The sequence below is a fragment of the Fulmarus glacialis genome, unplaced genomic scaffold, assembly GCF_000690835.1.
Source record: "Fulmarus glacialis isolate BGI_N327 unplaced genomic scaffold, ASM69083v1 scaffold6230, whole genome shotgun sequence".
Lineage (NCBI taxonomy): Eukaryota > Metazoa > Chordata > Aves > Procellariiformes > Procellariidae > Fulmarus > Fulmarus glacialis.
The window spans coordinates 186,576-208,721 of NW_009188303.1; the positions used below are offsets into that span (position 1 = coordinate 186,576).

The window sequence follows — 22,146 nt, forward strand, 5'->3', positions numbered from 1 at the left end:
GGAGGTGTAACTGGATTGTATCACTGTCTTCCTATTATTCTTACAGATCAAAGAAGAACACAAGTAGATACTTACATTCTAAAACATTCAAAACAGATGGCTGGTTTCTTTTTGTAGAGATTTGTGCTTTTCAGCAGAACAATTGCAAAAAGACCATCATTCATTTCTACCAAATGAGATTATTCCAGGTCTGTGTCTTATTTTCTTTTTTGATTTGCAGCTGAATATGATCTTCTACTAGTGGCTTGGTCTTTGTAGCAAGTAGAAATACTGTACTCAAACATTTTTGTTTCTGGCCACTTCCAGGGGAATTGTGGCCAGAACAGCTTGTGTGATGGTCTGTACTATCTCCCAGTTACTCTGCCATTTAGATTTCTTATAGCACTCGTCCACACCCCAGAATGCAACAATGCAAGGCCAGCAGCTTCTGCAAACTTTGCTTCTGTAAACTGTTGGTGACCTAAAGAAGAGTGGAGCTGAGCTCTGGCACTCACAGGCAGGATAGATACAGAAGTGGAATAGCTGGAGCCAGGCTGGGGGTGTCACTGCCAGCACCTTTTGGTTGTAAGTTAGGAGGAAAGAAACTGGTGGGGGTGGGGAGGGGGTGTAAATGGACAATATTAGAGTAGAGAAAGAATCAAGCCCGAACCTGCTTTCCAACATATTAACTATGAAAATAAGCTCGAGAGAAATATGACTAAAATAAAAACTGACAAGGGCATGTAGCCAATCTAGACGCTATATTTTCCTGGCTGGTAAAGTTCATAATTACTGACGGAGATGTCAGGATTTACAGTTCCAACTCATAGTAGGCTCACCACAGGCAATCCAACTACATCTGTTTGTTTAATGCAACATATAGATAAGAATTACTATATATATCTGTATAAATAGGTATATTTCTTAATGGGATTTTGTGTTTGAATGTAGAGCAAGCAACTCTAAAAAGAATTCCTAAAGACGGATAAACCAGGCATTTGGTGGCTTCATGTGGCTTTGCTTTCGAAGTGTCATGTAGCAGGTAGAGAGCTGGAAAAGCAGAATGAAGACCCAGTGTTAGAGAGGGATGAGACAAAGATTCCTATCACCTGCAGACAGGGAGGTTATAGTTCATCTGAACAGGAAAAGCACTGATTGTGTTCTCTGGTAGACTACTTAAGAAATACCTTCTGTTTTCCATTAGCAATGTAACAGACAGCAGGGAGGCAGAAGAATGCAGTCACTGATACATAAGCATTCCCATGGACACACTCTCCTGGTGTATGTGCTGTTATGTTCTGCTTTCAGACAAAAGCGTATTAGCCACTGTTTCCTTTTATCCCTTGTAATAGGAAGAAGCAATAGACAAAATACAGTACTGCAAGGAATGTGTGTGCTTTCTTGTTCACTGTTACATAGATAACAAGTGCTAGAAAGCTTGAATGGATTAAAAATATAAGCAAGTTGTTCTTACTTATTCTCAAGCTGCTATGTTCTTGTAGAGGAGGAATCAGCATAAAATATAATGGATTCTGTGAAATGAAAACTTGCGTAATTACACCTACGAAAGTTTGATCAGGAGGATGCTATTTAAATCCATAGTGTCATGTACAAGCTGCAAACAGTTGTTAAACTATTTTTAATTGCTGTGGGAACACTTTTTTTTTTCCTTGATGATATTCTTATTGTCAATATCGTAAGTCTGACTACTCACTTTCACAGCTTTCTGTAATTTAATTTGTTATTCAAAATTTTAACCTGATAACTAACACAACTTACAGGAACAAAGTTCTCAAATGAAGCAGATTTTAAGATATTGAAGTGGAAGATTTTAGGTTCTCTGTAGATCTCGCCCTACTTTGCCCATCCTGTTTTGCTCCAGAATTAAGCTGGTGGGTTGCTGGACTCCCAAGAAATCTTGAAGACAAAAGAAAACTTAGACAAATAAAAACAGCATTTGAATTTGTATGTTCTGATCTCATCTTGCAATTAAGCCACAAATTTCCCTCCTCTGCCTTAGCTAGGGAAGAGGCATATGGACTGTTACAGAAGAAAGAGATGCGATGTACGCACAGTGCAATTAGTTATATTTAGGGGTGAGGGTTTGGGCGAATGCTCTTGCTTTTGAAAGTAAGGGATTGACAAAACAGGTAAAATTCAAGCTGTATGTAGACACCCTCTTCAGCTGTGTCAAGGTACCTCATTCCTGAATGTTTGTATTCCCCAATGGTCGAGTTACAAGCTTCTCACAGTCCCACCAGTGTATTTCAGTTCTGATCTACAGTAGTCCCTGCTATTCCACACATGGTTCCCCACAAGCTTTTGCTCCACAGCCCATGTAAGCAACAGTTGCCAGTGTCATAAAAAAGTACTTCTGGATTTGTTATGTAGAAAAATATTTTTGAACTACTGGCTTATTTTCAGTGCTTTAGGAATCCTACCAACCCACTGCAATTCTTTGCTTCAGCTACATTATGGGGAAAAGATTTTATTTAAACAGGGGTAACTAATGACAAAACTACTTTCCCTGTTTTGTGTTTTCTCTGTTATTTTCTTCTCGTCTGGATTTTTCCCAAGGTGAAGAGGGTGAACTCTGGAAATCATTAATCCATGAGATTTGTTCATGGTGTATAAAAATTTCAAAAAGAATTTGCTATATAAAAATGATTTCCTAATTGATTCTGTCAGAAATGAACTGTGTAAGACAGCTCTGTCAAAATAACCAGAATCTCTTTCAGCTCCTCACGCATGTTGTTTTGTTTTGGTTTATGAGGAGAAAATGATGAAGGTTAGATTTAAATCCATTTTTTTGTCTTTAAAACAAGTCTAAAGAAAACTGAGCCTGTCCCTGAGCTTTTGTGTTGTGGTCTTCTGAAGAAACCAAGTATCTCTGTGCAGCAGTGAACTGAGCTGAACTGAACTGAGGTCAGGCTGTGTCTTTTTGAGAACTTTCTTCTGTTTCCATTTAAAATAATGAAGGGAAGACATCAGTGATAAATTGTTCTGAATTTGGGAAAGCTTTGCACTTTCTGAGCCAAATTCATGCCTCATAAAACCCATTGCATTCAATGGTTACAAGATGATTGTAGTTGAACCCTTGCGTTTGTTGCCAAACAAACACAAATGGTCTGAACAAGAAGGTGTAATTCAATTTGCCATGCAAATACTTGCAGACTATATCATTCGGTATCTTGGTTTATTTCCGTATCTCCCAATGTAAGATATTTTGCTATATAGGAAAAATTTTCTTGTCTGGTAATATCTGTAATAAAACCCAGATGCAGGGAGACATCTGAGGACCCACTGTGATCCACTCCACCTTTTGTTAGATTTATCAGGTCCTCCTTGGAATAATTTCTTTTTAACAAACATATGCATTTACCCAGACTTTGAGCCCATCTTCTCCTGTGCAATGGTAGTTTGGGAAGTAGGTTTTGTTGGGTAGCATACTTGCATCTGTATGTAACCAAGTATGAAAATAATTTACCATGCTCACATGAAAAGTGTTATTGATAGGAGATAAAGGGATACCTCCATTTAACTTGTTTTTCAAACATATTTGTTATGTCCAGTCTGAAGTTTTGAAGGGGTCTTCGGTGGTGTTTTGGGGTTTTGGTTGGGGTTTTTTCAGAATTCCTTTTTTTTTTGTGCTTTTGCGGGATCTACAAAGAACACTCAAGGTCCATAGACCAGGCTAGCAAGCTAGAGCGTTTCTCAAAAGAGTTAATTCCTTGGAAACTTTCAGATTCATTCTGTCTACTCTTCTTTGTAACGCTTTTGATACAAAAACAGTGAAATTTTGACCTGATGTTGTTTACTTTGACCCCAAGATTACTTGTCGATTCTATTTTATTTTCTTCTTGATACAGCTGTTCTTCCAGGGATTTTTCTCAAATGTTTAAAGATTTATGGGTAAGTTGAGAAAAATCTACTGAATTATTTGATTGCAAAATGAAGATCGCTTATCTGCATTACTCTGCCTTGTAGTGAATATATACATGCAGCACGTGCTAGCAGGGTAGTCAAGCTAATAGGGGAGTATGACAGCAGTCATGCCAGTGCCAAGTGTACGTATGGTGCTTTGTATTGGCATTGCTGTGTCAAGAAGATGCTATTTTCTCCTTTTTTTTTGCTTGCTCAGAGAAATCATAGGCATGTATCTGTAAGAAAAAGATTAGTGCTGTTGATCCATGATCAGCATGCATGTTGATGTATGATTCTGATGAGTAAGGCAAGTTGTGTAAGGAGGTAACTTTTACAAGATCAACTGATGTAGCTGGAAGAACAGACAAGCTTTTACGGGTGCATATAAGACTTTCTTCAAAATGGGAGCTGTAGATTTATTGCTACATAGAGATTTAGAAGGTATTCTCTGAAATTAATTAAGTAAAGTTAATTACTTGGTTCTGCAGAAGAAAAGTGGTTGCTTCCTTCAGAGAAGAAGGGAATGTTAGCAGGGAGAAATGACGAGGTCATTAGCCCTTCTGCCTCGAGAACCCATAATTTAAAGCTGGTGGCTGTGGTGAATGAGTCCTATTACACATTGATTAAAACCATACTATATTCCGCAGAATATATCTATTCTATGGATAGTCAGTATCGCATTTGTCTCGGATCGACACTGCTGCACTTATACCACCCATTCACTTGTTTTCTTTTTCATATAACCACCTATGTGTTTTTGCGTATTTACATTAGACACTGCTCAGACAAACTTTTAGACACCACAGTCTCTGTATGGGAGGTGTATTCATCTTTCACAGTAAAAGTGACCAAACATTTAGACAGGTCTCTCCAACCACGTTCAGTTACAAGTACCTTTTCGTATCTATGCAATGTATATATATATGTATTTAAATGCAGACTCTTATCATAAAAAACTTTTAAATACAGTTACTCATATTTCAGCTGACCATTGTATAGCAACAGCAGGACTACCACTGAAGAAGCAGTATTAATTTCATTCTAAAGCATTTTTTTGCCCCAAAGACTTGCAAAACTACAATTAGATTCACATTTGTTATGCTCAAATATAAAAAAAATCTGCAAAATCTCAAAAAACCTGAACGTGTTATTTCCAAGTTGAATTTGTTCTGGAATATGTTCCCAAATGTCTTTATCAGTTGGTAGAGATGGTTTGGGTTTGTATCAGAGATTTGTTAGGCATTTCATGTTTCTACTTCAGCATTGTAGTGATTGCCTTTTTTAGTGAAACACGTTGTCAAACTTAGCCGGCCATTAACAATATTCTGAACTTGAGGGTACATGAAGCAGACTTCATTCCATGCATTGATGAGGATGACCTAAACCTATCAGGGCAATTAATGAAGACTGGCTGCTTTAGAAGGTATTCCAGGGGTTTGGTCTGTTTACCCATTATTTTCCTAGAAAGCTCTACAGCTCTGGGCTGAGCACGAGAACACGATGTGGTTTATGAATCCAGCACTGTCCTGCCTTTCCACTTACCAAATGCTCTTACACCCTCTTGAGATAAGGCAGTGGCAGCTCTGCTGTGTGGGAAGCACAGTGCCTCTTGCTAAGTGGCAAGTTCAAATTAGATATGGCAGGAACTCAGATATAAGGGCATTTCTGAGTTGACTGGCAGGGTTTAATGGATCCCAAGTGAGAGGAATGATTGCTCTGCGAACAGCTTTGGGAGGGCTGCTAGTTAAGAACTTTCACACGCCTCATTTGGCCTGTTTCCAGCTTGAGGTAAGGGGGGAAGGGTACTTGGAGGAATGTGCTTCAAAAGGGGACTTGTCTCCGAGCAATCAAATTCGACCGTTGTATGAAAATCTTCCATCGTTACTTGCTGGATAGCTCTGCTTTCTCTTTGTCGGGGACGGTTTCTGTTCACAAAGAAAAGCCGGGGTGGTTGGCAAGTCGGATTTTTTTCAGACTGAAACCTGCACATCTGATGGATATTCAGTACACTGCGGTATCTGAAAAAGAACACAAGGCAGCTGCTACATTGATTGGACAGCTAGTTATTAGACATTGACTACTTAATTTTCACATTTTTATAAAACAGTATTTTTTTAAGATGTGATACTCCGTCACTCCACCCTCTGTGGGCAAACAGAATAGTAAGAAATATAGCAAAGACATCAGTTAAATTAGAAGCATCACTTTTTTTCACCTGCGCACTTTCAGATCATAATCTAGGTAACCCAAATTATAAGAAATTGGGGTAAATAGTGCAAATTCAGCAAACAGCCAAAGCTGATGGATATAATTGGCTAAATACAGTTGTGCTTGGTGATGGAAGTGAAATGTAACTGTGTTGATGCTACTAAAATATCCCTTCCTATTGCCCTGTATGCAAAAGAGCAGAGAATGCGGCCCTGCTGCAGTTTGCCGTCTTGATACATCATATTTTTATATGTGTACATATCTGTAAACAGATGTTGCCCCAAGGCTGCAATAGCAGTCGGGTTTTTAATAAAGCGTGTGAGCTCACTCTCTCTGCAGGTTTCTTGTCTGTCTCCTCTACCACAGCTGCCTGTCGCTGTGGCTTTTCGTAGCTGCTGCCACCCTGATGTTCTGGTGTAGGCTGCTGAGTGCAGCTACGCGCTGCAGGACAGGGAGCCTGACATTAGTTAGCTGCTTAGCCATGGCTCTCAGATCCTCTCACTCTACAGAAATTAATCCCTGTAGAACAGCGTTAGAAGCAAAATCAGTGAGCCCTGACAGCCTTACTAAAAGGCGTCGAAGCCAGAGTCTTTGTTGAAAGTAGTGCCAGCACCCTGTTCCTGTTGACTCAGAGATTATCTCACTCCTTATTCATTAGCAGGGCCAGAGGTGTCCTATTGAAAAGATATCCCCTGCCTCCTAACAAACAGCAGGTGCAGCCCCTGCCTGGGAACACGAAGACAAGTTGCCAGTATCGTGGCAAGGCTTTCCAGCTCTCCCAGCTGGTGCACATCAGTGCCTGTAGCTTCAGCACCTCATTTTATGCGTAGAGGTACAGAGCCCGATTCTTCCTTAATTTTTCATCAGCTGTAAACCTTAGAGTTTTGTATTACTGCAGTTTTGAATACATGCCCATGAACACCTAGAACAATATGAAACAGTATTCTTGTGGGAGGGCATAGTGAGGGATTCTCGGAATGTATTTATGCACTTGAGCTCTATATTTTTGTAAAACAAATGAAAAATGGCTCTTCAAATACTTTTTATGGGAACTGAATGACTCCAGTTTGGATTGCAATGAGGAACAAGGGTTTGATTCAGATTGGGTAAAGTATAATGAAATAAAATAGTACTTATTAAAGTCCTTTGGTTTTAGTTTTTTAGTCTATTGTATATAGAATCTGGCTTGCATAACAAATGAAAATCATTGCCTTTTCAAAACTATAGAAAACTGTATCTTAACTTTCTGGTTAAGGTATGTCTCTATCCAGTTTCTACAGTAGAGATACGTTCATCTTAGAAACAAACATCTTGGCATCATTTGAAACTATTCTCTTTAGAACATGTTTATTGCATACTTACGTTACAATGAAATGTTTGTTGGCAAAACAAGTTAAAATCTACATTGCTATTGCCTTAGTTGCGGGCAGACACCTTTTATCAGAAAAATTAATTTCCATTAAAGCAGGGAGTTGAAATAGTTGACTGAAGCACTGCTGGATAATCAGTACAGTTAATGCATTCTATTTAATACTGTTTCATTTTTCACCTATATCATTATTATCTCCTATATTAATAGATAGCTATCATCACCACATCCCCTTCCCCTAGTGTACTTGGTTTCTTTCTGCTTCGGCTGGATGGTTGCTGCGTTATGGGATAGGAGTACTCGGGGAGAGGGAGGGTGTTCAGGTTTCTTCCAGTATGAAGCTGAACAAGATCGTAACTTAGAGGTTGATCTTTGCCTTCGCCACTGCTTGGATCTCAGGCTGTTCCTCACTGTCTCTGTTCTCTTATTTCAGATAATTCAGCCCCTCTTAGAACTTGATCAGAATCGCAGCAAGTTGAAGTTGTACATTGGACATCTGACAGCCCTCTGCCATGACCGTGACCCCCTGATTCTGCGTGGACTCACCCCACCTGCTTCCTACCACCTGGATGATGACCGGGCAGCTTGGGAGAAAGAGCTGCAGAAGATGACCCAGGAGCAGGTGAGTTTGTGGTCTGAAGCCCTGAACAAGGGCCTGAACTGTTGATGTGGGTCTTACTGATGTGCCATACCAAAATGTTGGGAAACCATTCTGTAAGTGGTGAAAACAGATAGCAAAGATCCACTCTTCAGCTGACAGAAGGAGTCAATAATTTTTTGAATCATTGCCATTTAATACTTATTACGGAATTTCATCTGTTCTTTTATCTGTGCTTGAGGCCGTGCATCTACACACTTACGGGAAATCAAACTGCAAGATACCACTTTTGCCATGTTTTACCTGTTAACAAATTTTAGCTGCTTTTTATAACTTAATGTAGTCATAGGGATCTTAAATCTTTTTTTAATGACGTTAACCATTTATATTTTAATTGGCACATTTTTATGAGTCACTTTATGTAAATGAATACAATGTCTTTACCTTCTGTTACAGTATGTTCTGCCAGTAATTTTTTCTGCTTGCCACCTTACCTGGATACCTAAATCAAGGTTTGGACCCAGTGTGCTAGATGCAATACACCCATGCTTATGCACACAGAAACACGGTGATTTCAAAAGTCCAACAGTGTATTTCCAGGAGTTTTGGAATACAGAACTGAAAGGTTTAATAACAGCTTGTCTGATGAAGTCTCTACAGAGACTGTCAATCTAGCTATAATTTAGCTACTGAAATAATCTTCCTTTCTCCCAGCTCTGGTGATGTCTTGCCTTCCTTAATCCCTTCACTGGCAGTTTGTATCTCTTGTTTTCATACTATAATTCATCATTCCCCACAACCCTTTTTTCTCATTCCTCCCTATATCTCTTTTCAACTTTTTAATTTTACTCCTATATTACAGAATGCCTTTTTTTTTTTAGTTAAACTAATATAAGGAACTTGTACCAGAAATAAATGTGACTAATTTTGTCTTTTTGACCCTGCCTTTGGATTGTAAGGCCAATTCTTTCACTAAATTTTTCACTTTCATATGTCTACACTGAACTTTATCCAGTATGCACACAAAGTAGCGTAAGGCCTATATAGTTGAAAGTGGTTTTGTGGGACAGTGAACACTATCTTGAGCCCACACTGAACCCTTCAGCTCTGGTTTTCTTCTTTTGTCATGTTCAAGCTCATTTCCTTGCACTTTCAACTCAAGGCTGAATTTTGATCCAAAAATTGGAGAGAGCAGCTCAGCAGCCAAATTACAGGAAGCCAACAGCAGCATGTCTAACAATTCAGAAAGAAGAGCAGACCTCTGGAGATAAATATGCCTGTAACAGGGTCTAGATGGTACAGGACAGTTGATCTCCATCTTTGTACCTGTCTTCATACGTTTATTTGATTCAGCATGTGCTGTGTGCCTCACTTGGTATCTACATTTGCCTTTATAGGCCTGACGCATTCCTTTTCCCTGCAGAGTCTGCTGCTCCTATGCACCCAGAGTCAGCATTTTATTTAGCTCTTGGATTCTGTAGGATTAAAAGTTTTTCAGTATAATGCATGCCATCCTCATATATTAGAGGTACAGCTCCTATGTTATAGATCAAAACACAAGGCATACCATTTTGAACCACCTTGTCTGTCAGATTGGGATGAAGCATTGGATGACAAAACCTGTAGCACGTATGGGAGGCGTCTCTGAAAACAAAAGTAAAGTCTGGATATGGGCAAAGTTTGGATATCCCTGAAATAAATTGACTAGTCTGTTACAGCTATGATGGTCTTTGAATATAATCAGGGTCTGTGGGGATATCTTCTATTTGATCAAGAGAATGTAGGTAAAGAAAATAGAAGAGGCTTTCTTTGGCAAGTTCTTCTGAATAAACAGTCACCCCAAAACAGCATCTGCTTTTTCCAGTTCTGTGTATTGGTCTAATAGAAGATAATATTTCTCATTCAAACTTTGCTAGTCCATTAGCAACATTTATGGGTTACACAGTAAAGAAAGCATTTAAGTATAAATTGTGAGAAAAAGAATTATCTAAGTTGTCCCGGAGAAGAGGAAAAAATGTGGTTTTCTATCCTCTCCCATTATTGTCTTAATTCTGCATTGCTATCGCCACAGTTGTTTAAAGTTACTACTCCGTTTGTGATTCCCACGAGTAACTAACGTGCTAAAATAAAATGTAGCAGTCTCTTTTGCTTTCCCGTACTCACTTAGATTGTATTTAACAAGCTTCAGCTGAAAAATACAAACTAATGATATATTTCAATTTACAAAGCACATTTTTCATTTAAGTCATGGAGCTTTTCTGTTTCTAACTGCAGAATTTCCTTTGTGTTTAAAGTATTCCCATGGGGGGTGGGAATCCGTCCTCCAGATTCACAGAAGCCCATCACAGAATACGCATTTTGCATCTTTGGAATTTTAATGAGTTTTGTAAATTACTTCAAATCCAGTGCATTAAATTCACTCCTGTCCCTTCTAATATGATCTTCTGTAGATAATGCTTCACAAGCCTCAGTGGGAAAAAAATAATCCTCTTGAATGTTGAGAAGTGCTAACATGATTAGGGAGGATACATTTAACTGAACACCAATAATATTTAAGAATGATGCCAGTGTATCCACTTCTCACCAATGAGATTATTTCGTTTGTTTGGGGTTTTTTTTTTATAAATAGTTGAGAATTCATTTTCATACTGCTGCTTTTGGAGCTGTGATTTCCCACTGCAGCAACTATTATTGGCAAAGGTTGGTCCTGCTGTGTTTCATCATAGCCGATATACGCTGTAGGTGCCTCATACTTGAAATAGTAGGAGTTTTATGTGGCTTCTTCTGGTAGGTAAAACTAGCATATGAAGTAGATGTAAGCTTTTCACTCTTCCAGCGTATTCACAGTGACTCACAGAAACTAATGCACAAGTCATTGTTGGAAAAGCGTCTGCCAGCATCAACACCATGGTTCTAAGGGGAATTTGTTGCCACATAAATAGTTTTGTGGACTCTCAAAGTTTGATTGGTAATTGGTACCTCTCATGTGTAATAGTTTCTTTATGCTACCATTCAGCTATATTCCTTAGTGACTTTAATTGATTTTAATCAAAATGTGGGGCCAAGATGCTATATCATTCTTTGTTGGCATTTTGTCAAAGACATTTTGTAAAGCTGACTTACTGTAGTAAAATTTTGGTCCATTTGTAATGAAGGCCTGAAGCCAGTACTTTATGAGTATATGGTATCTCAAAACCTAATCTAAACTAGTATACTAGACTAAGTTGTGGACAATAAAGAATCTACGGTGCTTGGAACCATGTCATTAAGTTATTCATCTGGTGGAAAATATTCCTTTGAGTCAGTTCTGACCCGATGTCCCCAAAGAAGTTAAGCAGCACTGTTTCTGGAACTGTCCTCCTTCGACCCATTCATGTCCTGTTAAACTTTTCTTATTAAAAAATTGAAGTTACCAGAAGGAAGGATGTTCCAAGTCTTGACACTGAGAAATAAAAATTCCATTCATTCATTATAAATAATTGCATTATCCTAGCAACTTCTATTAAATACAATTTTTTTTTTCACTTTATCCTAAACATATCATTATGTTAAAATTCTTGGGCTTGGTAGAACTACTGCTACGTTTCACGTTTCAGATGGTTGCCTTTAAGTGAGGGATTTTATTCCTATATGAAAGGAAATGACATTAAGAACATAATTATATGGTCCACATTTTTATTTACAGTTCAGTTTTTGTTTTTCTCTTATCTTTACAAAAGGAAAGAATGGAGTAGAAACATGAACTTGCTGAAAATCGTCATTTTCTAGTGGTGTGCTGGGCTAGTGGTTGGAAGGCAGCAGTGCGAAAAAGTAAAAAGACAACCAAAGAGAGCAACCAGATATTAGTAGTAGGCAACAGTGTTTGTTCCGTTAATAGCTTAAGCAGTATTATAAATGTTTCTTATGGCTTCAAATCCAGCTCTAAAATGTGCAGAATCTCATATTATGGAGAGCTGCTTATTTTCAATAGGTCCTACAATTGTTCTGAAAAAATATTTCTTCCAACAGAAGAGGACCGATCCAATTAAAATAATTTTCTTAACCCTAGGAACAGGAGGAGGTGGCATTTTACGCCCTACCATCGGTGGCTCTTTCCAGCCATGTCTGACACGTCCTGGCTTCGTCCAGGCTGCTGGAGGTCCTGCCTATTTCTGCTGGCCTCCAGGCACCATTTTTTTGCCACACGATCAACCTGTTCCTCTTTCATCAGAGGTTTCTAGCAGCATTTGCATTGTGACCTGGGCATCAACAGCAGCCTGTAGGACCTGGGCAGATGTATTTCCATGAGATACTCTCTCAGAGGACATCTGCTATGGGAGCTTGTCTCATCCCATGACTAACATGGTGTTGCACCTATGACTGCGTCGGCTGTGAGTTACAGAGAGAGGCACTTCTGAAAGATCTTTATGGTCATAGAAGCGCCTTTGTAGTGAAGAAAGGTTGTCTTCCCTCTCCCTGTGTACCAACTTCAGCCAAAGCACAAACCATCTAGGGATTCCTGCTTACTAATCTTCTTCCAAGAAATCAGGAATGTCTTTTCTGCTCAGCTGCTCGAAGCAGAGGAAGGAAAAAGGTGATAATGTCGCTTCACTGTATCAGTCACAACCTGCTGTATCAGCTAAATAGTCATGGCTTGGTTCCAAGGAGCATAATTTACATTGCACATAATTCACGTTTCACTCTCAGCGAAGTTAATGTTAAGCTTTTTTTACAAAAGGACACCAAACCGCATGTATGTAGCTTTCAAATTCCATTTTAAAATTGCATATATGCTTGCTAAATTTTGAAAGTATTAAACACACATTTTGATTTGTTACACAAACAATATTGTAAGTGGGATAAACTTTACTCTAAATTACAAATAGCTATTTTATAAACATCCTGTGTACTTCTTTGTTCAGATTCCACTTGCGTTCTTACTTCTGTATCATCTCTGAGAAATTACTCAACTTATTTAGTTTCTGTAAAGAAATTACTCTGCCATGTTTTGCATTTAGTCATTCTAAATTACTCTATTACTTCAGAGTTTACCCTGTCTTTCTTCTCTGACTGCTCTTCCATTAGCTTGTTATCTTCCCCACCTGATTTATGTCATTTATTTTTAATTTGTAATCTTATGGGAATGCATAATATATTTTAACATTAAACAGCCCACTTCTGGTCTCTGTTAGAAATTAGAAGTAATAATTGCAACAATTTATATCCTTCTTCATGTGCAAATGTATTTCCTGAGTTTAGTTGAGAAAGTAATGGATGTAGGAACTCTCTAAAATTATTACATTTTGTAGCATTTTAAGCTTTTATATTAAATTAATGTTTTGGGTGAGGATGAGAACTTGGGATGAGTGTCATAGTTCTTAAATACTGGTTGAAGTCACAAACATTATCCATAAGTTGACAGTATCCACAATGCCATAACATTATCCATTTTCATTTGTGCATGGAATTGCTAATTTTAATTAAAATATGTACTATCAATCAGTATCATTAACTATTCCTAACTTGGAAAGAGATATAAAGGGAAAAACATTGCTTTCAGGACATGCTCAAGTGTTTCGTGTGTGTGTGGTCTGTCTAAAATTTACTGTGGTCTCATTTCAAGCAGTTCCTACAAGCAGATGGTGTACCAACATGAGCTATTACCTTATTTTTTCGAGGGCATCTCACCTCTCCGTATGCTTTGCTATTAGTAACAAGATGTGTTCCTCTGTGCCTTGCTTGGACACTGTGGTCGTCGTGGAAGCTTTTTGCAGCATCTCCTGGTATGGGCTACTGCTATGGATTCTGCTTGGCTGTGCAGGGGTTGCTGGGGCGGCTTCTGTGGGCATCCTTCCTGGAGAAAAGGAACCACACGCAGGAGCAGCTGGCTCCTCTGCTGGCTTGTTGGACTCGCTGCATTGTATGAACCAAAATATTTCGTGGAAATTTCTTCCTTGGAATATCTATCAGAAATTTCAGAGCTAACAGGATTTCTCCATGACTTTGTAATAAACAAAACGAACTTCCTCTTGAAGAGAAATAAGTAACGTGGAAAGAGTAGAAGCTCTGATCCTGAAGTAACTGGATACATAGAACTTCACCATTTCATTCAAGTACTTCCTGCTTGCTCCTTTCTCCTCTGTTTTGCACTGTGCAGGTACAAAACCGTAGCTGCCCACCAACCCGCTGTCCTAGCAGTTAAAAAGTTTTTCCAAAACTCATCAGCTAGGACCTATAAGAGAGGTATTTAAGATTTGCCTTGTAGGCAGGTGAATTTTCCCTGTTTGCCTTGTAGACAGGTGAATTTATGACTGTCAGGCACTGCCTTGACTAAAGAGGCAGAGTCCCTGTGGGGGTGCAGGGGCCTAATTCATCAGCAGAGAAAGAAAGGGGCAAGGCACAAGCCCAGCACGAAGGGTGCATCACAGAGTGATTCTGGCAGTGTCTAGCAGTCCGGCTTCAAGAGAGTAAACTGACACCTTCGGTGATGCATTGCAACTGAAGCTAGGAGAAGCAGCCGCCTAACTCTTTTTCTCAGTCCCTTTAACGGGCAGGATTGTGAGCTGTTAGGGATGAGGGTTGTGGGGTTTGCCTGCATTATGCATGGTTAGGTCAGCTACCTGGGCCTAGCAGGTAGCCCTGTGGTACAGGCCATAATTATTATTATTTCTGCTTAGCCACAGAATAACAACTTTCTGTACACTATAGCAGCATTAATTTTCAGTGTATAATGTACACCAGAGTTTATATGAATAGAAAATTGTCCTCTGACTGCTGCTGTTGCTGGAGGATGGATGTATTACGTGCAAGTGCTGGATTTGCAGGAAAACTTCTGCAGTCAAATGCAAAATATAACTTACAGGCATTTATTTTATTCCTTCTTCCCATTTATATAATTTTGAAATTCATTCATTACCAAGGAAATAAGAGTATTTCTGCTATTCACAAAGCTTAGAGATGCTTAGGAATGTGGGATAAAAATCCCATGTGCAGTTATTTCAAATATATAGTGCAAGAGCCCTCAACAAATTTTCTCAGGGTTTTTTGTCAAAATGGATTGTAAAATCTCTTCAAATGTATTTAAATATATTTAAAACATATTTTTAAAGTTTACATGATTTTAAAAGACAAGACAGAATGTTTAATTTGAAATCTTACTTTAATAAATGCATGTGTTTTAAATATTTTGAAAAAGCTAACATAAAACAAAATTTCCAGATAAAGCAAAAATATTTAAGGGTCTACATAAAAAATTTCTTCTTTTTTTTTTTTTCCAAAGTTTGGCGGACTGTGATTTCCATATTCCTAACCCTTTCTTTTGGCCCTTTTATAGGTCTATAGTTGAGAAATAAAGGTTTGTATGTAATTGGCTCTCACTATTCCAAACATACATATTTATACTGGTTGGTCTGGGAAGATGCAAAAGCTCTTGATCATTTGCCTGAGATACAGTGTAGTTTAACTTATTTTGAGATAAAACAAAGGTTATTGCTGTTACTTTAAGCTCTAAATGTATTTTTCAGACTAACCATAGCCTGATCCAGTAACACCTAAACTTTGGAGAAACATAATTCCAGATCCCGGTGTTGTAGCCTACAGAAGTCCTGCAGTTAGCTTTCTTTTTATGCTGCTTTACAAGCACCCCATATTCTGTATTCAGTTTCACTGTCCATAGCCTGAGATGAGATACTACTTTATTTTTGTTTGCCTTTTTTCATCAGTTTTTTTGTGCAATTGTTAACAAGAGGAAAATAACACTTTGGGGAGTAAGCCTCCTCCATATAAATAAATTTTAAAGGATCTTAGCTTAACGTTGCCTTGTTTACATTATGGGATAAGCAAAGGCCACGAAGGTTCTGCAGAGCAGCACTACAATTCACCTGGTGTGCATATAGAACCATAGCATCCTATTTCTTAACTATGAAACTATCTTCCCTCTGAATATCAATTAATCTTTAAATGAGTTCTGGGATATCTTGGACCAGAGACGCACAATGCAAGCTAAATTCGTGGTGAATTGTTTGCGATTGTTTTCACTGATGGAGTTGAACTATAAATGGAAAAGTATTCCTATCATGACTTGCTCTAAACCCAGGAAGGAAGGCAGCAGTGGTGAAAAGTGTCTGAATCTGTTGCAGATTATCTTTAAGCTTCCATTCCCCTGAGATGCTGAAGGTCCTTTCTGTGCTTCAATCCAAAGATAAATACTATGAAGCACTTCTGGGGTCCTTGCTATCCTCTTCTTTCTGAGCTGTCTATTTTTACTTGTCATCAACTAGGCAAACATATCTGGCCCTGCCTTCTCTTTTTCGGTCATTTCCATGAGGCAAGTGTATGAATCTCTTCATATCCTCAGCTGAAAACGCCAACAAAAAAGGACTGTTAACACTCCTTTATTTTCATAGAAAAATGGCATGGGGAAGATAACACCATTTCTGTTGACATTCACAAGAAGAAAAGCTAGGAAACCAGGAGCAGAATTGATAGTAATACTTTTAGAGAAACTTCCCTAAAATTTGGACTGCCGAACATCTAGGTGAATCAAGTTATACCACAGAGAACTGGATGTTCCCCATTAAGGAGTTTGTCTGAATGAGGAGTGACGTATGCTGCTCACAGCTGTTTCTGAAAGGAATGATGTAAACGGAGATGACATACATGATATAGAAATGCTGCAACCAGCCACATAGTCAATTAAGATGTCTTTGTTTAAGTAGAAGTCACATTATTAAACCTAGATGTTCTGAAGCTAGCAAACTCAACGCAAGGCTATCATTGCTACTTTTTTCGAAGACGTTTCATCACAGACATCTGCCAGCCAGCTGTGTAGACTTTCTGTCTGCGCTAATTTGCAAAGTATTATTGCTGGCCTTCAGTATTCAGAGCTGTCTCCTTTTGGGCTCTTGATGGTCAAAGACTTATTTCTTGGAAATATTTTCTTCTTCATCTGGTTAAGTTGGTTACTTTTGTTTGATTGCATTTGATTTATTTTAGCTTTGGCATGCGCTTATTTTGTTGGGCTTACCTTGGTTTTTGAAGGAATCTTATAAATACATAAATGCTGACTAGTACAGCAAGAAACTGAGACGTCACTGACTTTGCAGTACTGCCCCGCTGAAGACAACATCCTGCAGGATTCTCCCTTTCCACCAACCTCCTTTCAGTTTTGAAGGTTTATCTCTTTGAGGTGCTTTTATATTTGATTATTTAATTGCTTTGTCCTTTCCTGGAGTTTCACCTGGAAGATTTGGCTGAAACGCCCGGAGGAGGGATGCTGGCTGGGCAGGTGGTGGTGCAGGACCCGCAGGGAGCCGGCCCCTGCTTTCCCTGCTAACACTGCCCTCTCCTGGTTCTCCTCCTGCGGACCAAGAGCCGAGGCCCCTTGGAGGAGCCGGATGAAGAAAAGGAGAATTACATCGTTGGCTTCTTCTCCCGTTGCTTGCTGTCTCTCCCGACCTCCACGACCTCCCACCCTTCTGATGAATGGCACTGTGAAATCTTTGCGCTGGCCCGAGAAGCCAAAGCAGCCCTGTCTCAGAATTCAACGTTCAAACCAGTCCTGTGAATTTACCAGCGGTTAGGTGGTTTGCAGGCTGCTGTAACTGGGGCTGCCTGAATGGCTGGGGTTTCACTAGGCTGAGCAACCTGAGACTCAGAGGTAGTCCCTGAAACCCAGACTCCTGGCTTTTAATATCCAGCACTGCTCCTAGCTGGCTGTGCCGACTCTTTCAATCCTGCTTGCTGACTGGACCTCTCCTAGGCTTATCCATCCATTGCAAGTTTCCGACTAATAACTCTGCCAGGCTCTTGGAACCAGGCTAATCGCCTATCCGCAGCATGCCGTTTCTGAGCCATTATGGGTTACTGCTGAATTCCCCCCCTCCTCCCCTTCTCCCCCGAGAGCCCTTACAGAGCCCGGAGTGCTCCCCTCCCTCTCATTTTCCCCACTTCCCCGGCTCATGTCACTCCACGGAGCAGGATCAGGTTGCTTTTGCATTGTGATTCTTGGCATGAGCCCCTCTCGGATTCGTATAGCTGTTCTGTGAGTACAGCAGCCAGTAGGAACAAAGCACATAAGAACACATTAAACTAACATTCAGCACGCGAAGCCCAAATAATTTACTATATGCTACCCTGCCTAGTAAAGGGAATAGTGTAGCAGGCTTACCCTTTTAATTTCCTTTCTCTCACTTTTGTGTGTAGAAGTCTATACCATAACTTTCTTAAAAAGCATTTGTATTTATTCTACAGTCGTTCTTAGGCTGTTTGGTTTTAGGCAGTATTTCTTGCAGTAACAATCTCCTTTGCTTGATACCATCAATAAACAAGACATGTAGTGTTGTATCTGATTAGAATTTTAATTGTAGAAATATAATCTTTCCCACTGCATTGTGCTTTTACGGTGGTGAAATGATCCCTGTTGTCCTGCTGCTTGACACCTCTCTCTTTTTAAAACCTACAATTAGCAGTGTTACAGAAGTACAAAATATAGATCAAGAAACGGGCATACTGATGACCAGTTATCCCTTCATGGGTGAAAAATTCCAATTTGACATCCTTTCCGTGTCACATATGAACACAGTAGAGTTCCAATGAAAATATTAATAACTTAGGAATAAGAAATGTTATGGGACTGCCAGATAATATTAGAAAAAAACAAATTTAAAAGGTGGTTCATAAATAGATAGGCTAGTTGCTACAGCTTCTCAAAACGACAAAGAAATTTGGATGCAGAAGCTTGCAATAAACTTAAGAATCCATCTAAGTGTATGTACCTGTTACAAATATGGTTGTCATATTAATAGAGAATATACTTTATTAGAAGAAATCATATCACTGAAAAAAGAGAAGAGTTTTTTGGATATATAGTATGTGAAAGAGCTATATGCTTGAAAGCTTATCCAATCTATCTATATAATCTGGTCTAGAAAGAGATGCTGCTTCTCCTTGTTCTGTTAGATCCTTAGACCATCATGAGTACAGTAATCCCTGAAATGCTTGCACAAATTACAGCCTTACTTGGGATTCTGCACAGTTCACAGGCTAGCGTGGAGTTTATCAATTGCTGGTCAGATAAACGGATTACTTGAAGGCAGATGTTTTCTGCTCTTCATTAAGACTCTGTGGGCCCCTAATTCTGGCAATGGCATTAGACTCAGAGCTAAAAATTATGTCCACATATACCCCAAGATGTTGTGTGGCGTGGTTTGTAACACCGCTTGTTGGAAAAACAGTTTATAGACTGTAGACAGAGTGAATAAGATAAAGTTTTGAAGTTCCATGTCATTCTGAGCCAATTTTAATCTGAACAAAGAATGATCCAACAGGAAATGCAGTGTTAGTAAACAAAAACCCATGTATGCTCCACCACAATTGTGTATAGTCATCTTATGACTGAGCTAGGAAGCACAATCTCTGAAAATTATTAATTCCGCAGAAAAATTAGAATTCTGGTTAATTCAGAGTGTGTTATGTATAATTATGTAACGTCTCTATTGATTTGTTGTAGGAAGTAATTCTGAAGTAATGTCCTGTTATTCATGAATAAAAGTCAAACTATTCAAAATAACGTATGAACAAAATGCTGTATTGGTTCTGGAACATAGTTGCTTTCAGAAGAACATCCTACAGAGGAAGCTTTTCTAATATTTATTGTAAAACAATTTATTCAGGAATAGTTAAGCCAGTTAGTTTTCCCATGTTGACATGGCCTTAACTGGGAAGGTCACAAGCCTGGTCCTGTAGTGAAAAAGTGAAATAAAGAAGGGGGAGAGCATCCAGTTTCTGGCGAGGGAGTCACCAAGGGCAGATGCCAATCCTGGAAGTGCCCGGCATGTTATGCCTCTGCTAGCTCCCTTTCTAAAAGTGGTGGTTTAACTTAGATCTGAGCCTGCTGGGCAGGTCTCGTTATACAGTGAACATGTTTAATAACAGAGAATGACCATGCCTCTGTGTGTTTCTTGCAGCTTCATGACGAGTTAGAAAAGGGCGAGAAGGAAAGCGCGGAGCTGCAGGAGTTTGCCAATGCCATCTTACAGCAGATAGCGGATCACTGCCCTGACATCCTGGAGCAAGTCGTCAATGCACTTGAGGAGTCGTCATGACCTCGGCCACTAGCCCCACCGGAGCAGCACACCAGTGGCCCAGCCCAGTCAGTCCAAGGAGCCATGAGAGTGGATAGGAATGTGAAAGACAGAAAATGGGATAGAAACTTCTGGTGCACCTTTTACAAAGAAAACAAAAGCAAAAAAAACCCTCTAAAAACTACATGCTTTCTGGGTTCTTCCAGTCTATGATTAATCAGTCATGTTTGCATTCATCTTCTCACTGCCTTTCTACTTTAGAATCCGATTCCCATTGACTTAGTCGATGGTGACTTTTGGATACAGCTAATCAGACCTCTTCCAAGTCTACTGAGCAAAGAAGAGGGGATCCACTGAATACAAGCAGCTCTAGTTCTCCATGAGGTTGCAGAAGGGTAGCCCTTGCCTTTCATTCATTTATTGCTTCTTTTTTCTTTCTTTTTTTTCCCTCTTTCCATAAAAGCTGAAAGCCTGAATTTCATAGTGCTAAAGCCAAACCTGAGTGTGCTCTGTTTATGGCTCGTGCCCAGCCAGCATCAGCTAGCTAGCTCAGGTCTCACTGCCTATCTCCATGTCTCTTATGTTCTTAAGTAACAGAGAGAGGAAAGGAAAGTTTCCCATTTTGTTCCTGTTAGTCACTTCATCTATCAGCTGGGAAACAAGGTAGGCATACTGGTACTTTCTGTTTACTTAACTTTGATTTTTATTGTTCACTGATCTGACTCTGAAGTGCTGAGTAAGGCATTTTTTCAGGTAACTGTTTTCATCTGTTGATTTCTTGGGTTTTTTAGCTGAGGTTTCTCATCATAGGTCTGTGTCTCCTAAGTTCTTATTTTATAGAGAGCTCTCTCCCGTCAAGGAAGTGTGGTCAACAGGTCAGCTTCCAGCTTTAATTTGTATGGTTTGTTCATTGCCAGTTTTTCAGGCCATAGCTTTGTGAACACTAGCTGCCATCAGAATAGTCTTAGGCATTTTGTAAATGAGAAAATTGCATCATTTAGCTTAAAAGTATAATTTTAAAGCTAAGTGAGATAAATCGGTAACATAGTTGTTACTATAATTATAATTTAATTTATTTTGGTTTAGCTTAGGTTAACAAGGAGTGAGTTTGAGTTCAGAGCAATAACCCAGTCTTATAAAGAGGAGCATCTCTACTGGAGTTGGCACCCAGCTGAGTAGATAGGTATGAAATCACAGCTTTAGTTAAACCAGTGCAATTCTTACATGTATATGAGAGGCCTTAATCTTGTTCGCATCCATCTTTGACACTCGTTAAAGGCCCTGCTGATAGCTAGTATGACCTGAAATAGCAGGTCGGTTTGTCATTGTGGTAGCAAGTCAGAATCCTATTTTATAAGTAGGACTTGGGTGTTCATTCTTGGACTATGCATTAATGGGGAGACACGTTTTTTCCTGGCTACCAGTAGTTATGTGTGTCTGGGGGCATCTGCAGGACAGAACCCTTTAACACGTCCCCATGTGCTCCTTAAAGGAGTTGTTCCCCTTTAGCTTTCTCATATTACTTGAGAGAACGAGGGGAAGGGGAAAGGAGACCAAATATCAACACAGCAGTGGAAGAAATCTTGGTTTTCTAGTCACTAGCTAATTATGAATCCTCTCAGTAAACCTCCCATTCAGAGCTTGCAGTTTAATTCCATATGACTAACTATGTTTTGAGCTTAATCACTAAACTGTTATGCTAAGGAAAATGTTCCAAGCCCTTTCAGGAGAACTGCATTTCTTATGTCTTTCAAATCTACAGCACAGCTCCCCTGTAGGTCTTTCACACCTTATTTTTATCTTAAGAAGTGACCGATTGCTTCCAATAGAAAGGAGATCAGCAAAAGTTTGAGTAAGGGAAGATCTACCCTGTCTAGTTTTCAAACAAGTACTGAAAATTGGGCAAACCTGAAACCTTATATATCTGTAGACTCTATTGAGAACTAACTGATTTAAAATAAATCATATCCCAATTCATTCTACTGTAATGATTCAGCAGAAGGAAC

The 22,146-nt window shown here is 39.2% G+C and overlaps 1 protein-coding gene across 1 annotated transcript in view; it reads left to right on the forward strand.

Annotated features, from left to right (window-relative positions):
- Positions 1–20,161, forward strand: part of ERC1 (ELKS/RAB6-interacting/CAST family member 1) — a gene marked incomplete at its 5' end in the record, with an annotated part of 203,483 nt that extends 183,322 nt beyond the window's left edge. Inside the window, 2 exons of the mRNA XM_009578108.1 lie at positions 7,914–8,102; positions 20,024–20,161. Of these exons, the coding sequence (XP_009576403.1) occupies positions 7,914–8,102; positions 20,024–20,161 (327 nt within the window). The remainder of the gene's footprint in view (positions 1–7,913; positions 8,103–20,023) is intronic.
- Between the last annotated feature and the right edge of the window lie 1,985 nt (positions 20,162–22,146).